We start from the raw sequence: 7,884 nt of genomic DNA on the forward strand, positions 1-7,884 counted from the left end.
TATTAAACATCCTGTACTTGAAGTCAGTTTCTTTGCTTACACCAGCCTGAATTTCAGCCATTGAAAGATGATTTTGATGCTCAAAGAAATTTTGTGTAAATTGAAGTAAAGGTTCAGGCTTTCTCTGACACACAGTTAAATAAGAAAACGTTTTTCCATTAGAAGACGTGAAGTACCATGGCTCAAGAAATTTTTGCATTTCAAATGCACACAAACTAGTTTCATAAGAAAACAGTGAGATATCAATTTGTAAGAGAATAGGGATCAGTAGTGGCTGTATGTGTGCAGCAGTATTAAGTCGTGGCGTCCCAGAAATAAAATCAATCATTACCCCTTGGAGAAAGCAGACAGCAGAGAAGCTGACGTCTGCTCAGTATAGGAAGTATGTATTTAACTTCACTGAAATGCCTGGTTATATTATTCAATCAATCTGAAGAACTCAATTAGGTCTTCCTGTCTAGACTGGAGAAGTAAATAAATATTGCCTCATGTACAGTATTCAATACAAAGAAAACAATCACACTTATGCACGCTTGCTGCAAGATGAAGCAAGCCAGTGATTCTGTTCACTATTTTGGGTCCACATCTGTACTTTATTATACTGGCTGTCTGCTCCTTGCATTCATCTGCTTTGACTGAAACACTGGTGGCATTTCAATTGAGGTCTGCATTACAGAACAGACCTCATTCAGTTATTTGAAGATTTATCCCAATGAGCAATAGAACTACTGATCGCTGCTTCATCAAAACAGTTGCTCAAAGACTGTTAGTGTTTATATAGGTCCAAGTGCTACACAGGATCTGGAGAAATAAACCCAGCCCATGAGTGGACATTCTATCTTGCACTTAGTCCACTTAGTCATGAGCCCTTAATAATCCCATCTATTTGCATAGTTTAACTGACAAATTGCATTGCCTTCAGTTTAGGGAAGCAATTGCTCTCCTAAGTCTGTGCTTATTAGCAGTGGAACCACACCAAGCTGTCCTCAGCTACCTTACAGAGAACATACGGCATATCTATATGGTCTCACACTTTTGGTTGTCTAGTATTATCAACTCAGTAGTGTAAGCCTAAAAAATATTAGACCAGATTTTAATCTTCTCAAAAAATCTGACTTTACTATACTGAGATCCCCATTTAACCAAGGGCAGAAAGACAATCACACTAAAAGGGGGAGAGATAGGTATGGACAATTCATTCTACCATTGAGGTGTCAGGGTATTCCAGTTCTGTTGTGAATAAGACCAGTGCTTCCACAGCAAGTAAGAGGAAGAAGCTTATACACCTCATTATCATAGCTACTGTTTGCTGAGAATCATACAGAATTCCCTTCAGTCACTGTAAACCAACATGAATTTTGGGATATAGCATCTTGTAAAGATCCATACTTTTGTTTTTAGCCTGTCGGATAATAATCAAGTGTCAAGGCCCACATCATTACTCTGCAAGTTTCATCAGCAGTTGCTTTAGGGTCGCAGCTATAATCACCAGCAGCATATTGGTTCTTGTGACTAGAATCATACATAGATACAGAGAAACTGATTAGTGATAGAGCCTGTCATTCATATCTTGACCCTAGCAGACTTTTTTTAAAATGGTGTAAGAAAACCAGACCTTTTTTGTTTTGGTGTAATGCAAAGCAAAGCAAAGACTGGAGAATGATGCTCTAGATTTCTGTTCTCTTTATTGCCAACAGATTTGTATTTAAAATGCCAAAGTCCAAAAGAAGTGTTATGTAATAAATACTTCACTTTAGTCTGTAATAAATAAAAAAATTAACAAGGAATGCACTTTGCCAGCCACAAGTGTGGGCATTTTTTAAAAATAAGGAAAAAAAAAAGTATGGCCATAATTCACAGTTAAGCTGCCAGAAGCTGCTTATTACAGCTATTCCATTAACAATGGAGATATCCCCTTCCCTCCCGTTATAGATGCATATTCACAGTTTAACTCCATGAGAAACTCTTACAGAGCAACAAGTCACATGCTGCTCTGAGTTCAAGACAAAAGTATCTTTAACACATACATGAAGCAAAGAAAACTACAGTCCAAAGAACTCCTTGTCACACCGTTATAGTCCAACAGTAGGTTCAGATTTCTGCCTATATAGATGCATGCCCAGCACACTAAGACAGTCATTTTCGTACCACTACACATCCATCAAGAACATACTAGTTATTCCACCATCCCCACTGTAGATTTCACAGTGACTAAGAAAGTCCATTCGGTTCAGTCAGTCTCTTCAGTTACATCGCTGCAGCAGCATGTTCAGAGCATATTCCATTCTGTGTTTTAGTTCCAATGAGCACCCAGAAACCAGAAGTGTTGACATATGAAACGTTGTAGATATCCTCTCTTCATTGATGTAGGTAAGGAGACAGTCCTCACTCTGATTACAAATAATAATTTTGGTGTGATCATGATAGAAGTTCACCTGTAAAAGAGAAGCAAGCTCCTGTTTGTACGCTTTCCCTCCACAGTCTGTGACACCTAACTAGTTCTACTGCTATGAAGTATTTTAGAAACATTTTCTCCAGTAGTGTTATCAAACTTACTTGAAATGTGCCATCATTGAAGAGCATCATTAATGCCTTATCAGATTTAAGCCACTGTAAGAGGTAAAGCCTAGGCCTGCGTACATCTGTTAGGCTGGGCAAATCTCCTCCCTATGAAAGGGAACAGACACAGTTTAGCACTCAGTTCACATTTCCTGCATTTTTACAGCTAAAGATCCAGGATGTACTGAACTTACATCCATGAGGTTCTCTTCCATGTAGTGAGAAAAATATTTCAGTACAGTTACTTGACTAATGAACTGTTCAGGAGCTTCTGTGGCTGAGAAGACAGAGCACTGACCTAGCTCAGCATAGTAGTGCACTGTCCTGTAAGAGAATAAAAACAGTAATCAAGTTGGAGATGAGACAGAAATCTTGAATGCCTAAACTGCCCGAGTGGCGAGCTTTGTATTCATTCTTACTTTTTGTCTGGCAGAAGGCTCATATGTGCTCCATTGTTGAAAAGGACACCAACGGTATGATCCGACAGCTGGTACCCAAAGCCATACTTGTTAGAATAGTCCACCCATTTTGTGACCCACTGGAAGGATGCTGTCAGCTGTTCTTTGGGAATGCTGTCTGCTTCTGGCATGTTGTCCAGGCATCCTCGCAATACTCTTGCAACTGTATCAGCAACGCTTCCCATGGTACTGTCTTCCAGGCCTTAAAGAGAAGAATTATTAGACTGAAAAGAACACAGATTAGAACTTAGTTCTAAACCTTTCACTTATCTAAACTAATTTAAAGTTTAGGTTTTATGGTTTTCTGCTTTTACCTTTGCTACAATATTGGCTGTCAACCTTAAGAGCAACAAAAATAGGGGCTGGGGAGGAAAGCACGAGTTTGTTTCAAGCTTCCAAGATAAGGAAGTACAGGTGGGATTTAGAATTCGAAATACATTTTGCTGCACTTACATTCGCTGCTACTGCTGCAGCTTCCCAAAGTTCCTCTGACTATCATCCGAATAGAGTCTCCAGTCTGCTTACTTTCTGGCAACGCTCCTGTCTTCACTACTGTTGTGATAAGAGGTTGGATCTCCTAGAAGAGATGCCAAGACACAAACATTAAACATAACACAAGCTGAAGCCTACACACAAATTTTGCATGGCTTTCCTGTCTCAAAAAATGGCAAATTCTTGGTAAACTGGTATTGTTTCCAGTCAGTACAAAGAGATGCTTTTAGACTGAACTTAAAGCACACCAAGTCTTTCCATTCTTTAGATCTTCAATTTGCATCATAAATGCCATTAATCAGTCCTTAGCTCTCCTGTGCTAGCAAGAAAGCAGCTGTGAGCAAGTCTGAACATAAAATGATACAAGAGAGATCCCAATTTATTTTTTAAGAATTCCTAGTTAATGATGAAGCCCTGTATTTGGAATGCTGGGAAAGAGCACCTGGCAGACCAGTTACCACACAGACAATAATGGAGTCTTGGCAGATACTGTAATTAGTCAAAAGCCAAAATATAGTCAACCTACAAAGGCTACCATAAGCTTGGTTAAGCCCTGCTGAAGCAGCTCTGCTAACTATTGAAGCTTAATTATGCTGTGTACAACCTCAGCTCTGATATCCAAGTCAAATATAATTTAATTATAGCTACCGCACCCAACTGTGATTGGATTTGAATTGAACTACACTTGTATTTACCTCCTCTGTTCTGTGTTTGTGGGGCTGCTGGGTTATCGATGTCTTCTTCAAATCATGCCTAAGCTTATAGATTTCTCCATCTTCTTTAGCTAATCTGTCTGTAATACAAAAAAAAAAAAAAAAAAAATGCTGCATCTGGAAGTAACAAACAGATCACAGAGTCCCAGAACAGCAGTGCTTTTTACACACAGATCACTAAAGGCTAAACTTTGCATAAGTTGCAGGCTACCATCCATACTCATTGATAAGGAAGTCAAACCTAACCCAGGGAAGCTCCAAGAGATAAAAGCACTGTTGCTATTGCACAGCTGTACATTACTAGCATGGCACGAGACTGACAGCAAAACCAAGTTTCAGGTGTAGCTATAATCCACTTACTATGTGCATCAAAATATCTGGCTTTATCTTTTTTACCACCGAAGAGAGCAGCAGCTGCTTTTCTGAAGAAATTTTTAGCAGGACTTGACAAATGGAAATCAGGAACAGTGTGACAACAGCTAGCAGAAAGTCTATCAGGTGTGAAACCCTGTGGAAATGAGATTCAGAAAACAATTTTTAGACATAATGCACTTTTAAGGGTGGATAATTTTTGAACCAGATTACTAGACAGTACAAACCTGTAAGAAAAATTCATGTTGAATTATTTCATCTAAAGTAGGCCGATCTTCAGGATTTTTTGACAACATGCTAGCTATTAAGTGTTTCGCAGGTGCTAAGAGAGATGAAGGCAGGCTGTATCTTGCTTCCCTTATACATCTGTATGTTTCTTTAAGATTTGTGGTCTCAAACGGGGGTCTTCCCAACAGCATTGTGTACCTGTTAAAAATCAAACAGAAGTGATCTTATTTTTTTTACATAGCTAAAATACTCATCTATAACTACTGAGAAGGCTAAAAAGCTTTCTCTGTCTCCTAACACAAAGAAAAATTTTTGCACTTGGGCTAAACGCTTATAAAGGGCTGCACACTGATGGAGTGCTGCATCCTCTTTGAACTCTGAAAAGGCTAAGCCAGTGATAGAATTATTTCATTTCAAAGGCCATGAAGTACTTACATTACACAGCCTAAGGCCCAGATGTCAGATTCACAGCCATGCCCTTGTTTGTTGAGGACTTCTGGGGAAAGGTAATTTGGTGTGCCGCATATTGTTCTGCAAATCAAAGAGACCAAAGAGACGGTTAGTATTTCAGATGGAAAGAGAAGCTGTTTTTCACAGGGCAGGTTTTCCTCTCACGTTTGGACAAAAACAGATTACTAAAGAAGAGCCATATCTACATTAACAGGATATACATGTTTCATGGTGTCTTCATGATACACAAACAACAGACTCCTATCTGCACTGCTTGTCAGTCAGGTATCCTGTCTCTGGCATTTGCTATTATTCAAATGCTCAGAGGAAAGCAGAAGTCAAAGCACAGCAGCCTGGTTTTTGGAAGGGAAATCTTGATTCCAGAAGCAATTAGCTTTTGCTTTGGAGCAGGATTTCTCGTACTTAAATTAATCTGGTTTCATTCACCACTAGATTTCACATTTGTTCCTACCTCCTCCTGTGCTCCAGTGGTTCCAGTCTAGCCGCCAAGCCAAAGTCACCCAGCTTCAGTTCCATGTTCTCATTAATAAAGAAATTACCTAGCAGACAGAGAAATTCCAGTTAGCAAGGTAGAAATGCATTCTTGCAAGGTAGGAATGCATTTGCCACAGGTGCTGAGTCATACTTTGTTCAAAGCTAGAAGCTAGCCAAAAATTTTTTTTTTTAAATTGGAATACTTGATGTCATCCCTTAAACACTCCAAGTTTCCACTGTAAAAACAGACTGAGCTGATTCTTTTAATTAAGCTACCAGAAGTGTAAAGTGGCACAATGGTGACAGAGCTGGTGGAGTGTGTTTTGAAGTCTGTAACATGCATAACTTACCTAGCTTAAGATCCCTGTGTAAGATTTCCTGTTCATGAAGATACTTCAGCCCTGACACAATTTGCCTGAGGTAGTATCGTACTTCTGGTTCTGTCAATACCTTCCTTGCTTTTAAAATGTGAGCCATTGACTGCAGAGGAAAAAACAAAGACAGGAATACTGCTGAACATTCATGCACAAGATTCACAGTAAGTGAAAGTAAATCAATGCACGGACGCCACAAAAAAGTATATTTTACACATCATAGATTAACTTAAATTGCAGATTCCTATTAAGTAATACTGAATTTCTCCCAGCATATGCTCACCCTTCTACTGCAGTACTCCAGAAGAATGTAAATATTCTCTCTGTCTTCAAAATAGTGGTAAAACTGCACAACATGTCTATGACTAAGCATCCTATGCAGCTCAATCTCTTTATCAATCTGAAGAGAGAAAAGGGAGAAAAAAACCAAAACGTGTTAGCCTTTAGTCCACAAGGCTGAGTAGATGGCTCCATCAGAACCATTTTAGAAGGGCTGGGCAATCCAACAAACAAAGGGAGTTTATGCAGGGGGCTGCGGGGGTGGGGAAAAAAGTCGTTTATGCATACACACCTTTTCCCTTTGATGAGGTTTTGCTACTCTGCTGTGAGGAATGATTTTTGCAGCATAAACTTTATTTGTTGTCAAATCTGTCATCTCATAACACTTGGCGAATCCACCCTAGAGACACACACGAGAAAAAGGCAATTATAGCAGGTATGAAAAAAGTCCCACACTTAGTCATTCACCAGCTCACGGATTAGTCAAGGATTGCAACTTCCTTCGCATGGTACTATTTGGTAAAGGTCATAGCCTATCTGAAGGTTTGCAACGAGGGTCCCCCCCCCTGCCCCGCATGCGACACTTTTTGCAGGCTCCCTCAAGCTGAAGGCACGGTTCCGCATGTATTCAACAGGCAAAGATGAACCGGAAGGGTGCCCGGCCTCACTGCATCTGGGGCGGCCCTGAGGAAAATCGGTCTCCGGGCAGGTTGGGGGGCATTTCCGCATCCCCCGAAGGAGAGTATCCGCGCAGGGGCAGCGTCCACCGCACACACCGCCCGCAAAGCGCTCCGCACCGCGTTCCGCCAGGGAGGACAGGCGGGCCTCAGTCACAGCGGCTGCCGCCCCGAGAAAGAGCGGGACCCGCCACGGCCATTACCTTTCCGAGCACCTTGCCGCGGCAGTAGCGCTTCCCCGTCGTGGGGTCGATTATAATCCGGGATACCTCGGCGGTGGGGTGGCCGTGCGGATGCGGGTGCTCCTCCGCCTTCTTCCTCCGGGCCTCGCTGGCCGCCGATCTGCCCAGCGCCGCCTCACAGCCCTTGGCGCCACCGCCACCGCCACCGCCACCCGGCGGGTAGGCAATGGTCCGCAGAAGCTCCATCACCTCACCTCGCTGCACCTCACCTCACCTCACCTTGTCTCGTCTCGTCCCGTCCCGTCTGCCCCGACCTGCCGGCCCCGCCTTTCTTTGCTTCGCCCTACCTAGCCTCTACCCAAGCCCCGTTCCCGACGCGCTCCCAGAGCCGAACCCCGCCTCAGCTCGCCTATTATATGGCGGGCGGCGGCTCCGCCCCGGCGCTTTGGGCCGCCCCCCTCCGGGCTCTGCTCCGCCTGTGCGGGCTGGCTCGGTCTCGGGGCGGCCTGAGGGGAGCTGAGTCGAAGTGCGCAGTGGAGTCCTGCCCTCTGCTGCATCCCGGTACCTTGTGCAGGCGTGCGGCGGGCCCCGAACAGATTGGGTGC

The 7,884-nt window shown here is 42.7% G+C and overlaps 1 protein-coding gene across 1 annotated transcript; it reads right to left on the reverse strand.

Annotated features, from left to right (window-relative positions):
• Positions 1-1,668: 1,668 nt before the first annotated feature.
• Positions 1,669-7,661, reverse strand: PLK2 (polo like kinase 2). Its single transcript, XM_071730482.1, has 14 exons — positions 7,301-7,661; positions 6,713-6,820; positions 6,425-6,541; positions 6,118-6,247; positions 5,745-5,832; positions 5,258-5,353; positions 4,822-5,020; positions 4,583-4,730; positions 4,205-4,302; positions 3,471-3,594; positions 2,979-3,219; positions 2,754-2,883; positions 2,557-2,667; positions 1,669-2,435 (listed from the first exon to the last, which is right to left on the reverse strand). Exons 1-14 carry the CDS (start codon positions 7,523-7,525, stop codon positions 2,244-2,246), a joined length of 2,007 nt encoding a protein of 668 aa, XP_071586583.1. The 5' UTR covers positions 7,526-7,661; the 3' UTR covers positions 1,669-2,243.
• Positions 7,662-7,884: the final 223 nt, after the last annotated feature.

Source organism: Heliangelus exortis, chromosome Z (genome assembly GCF_036169615.1).
Source record: "Heliangelus exortis chromosome Z, bHelExo1.hap1, whole genome shotgun sequence".
NCBI lineage: Eukaryota > Metazoa > Chordata > Aves > Apodiformes > Trochilidae > Heliangelus > Heliangelus exortis.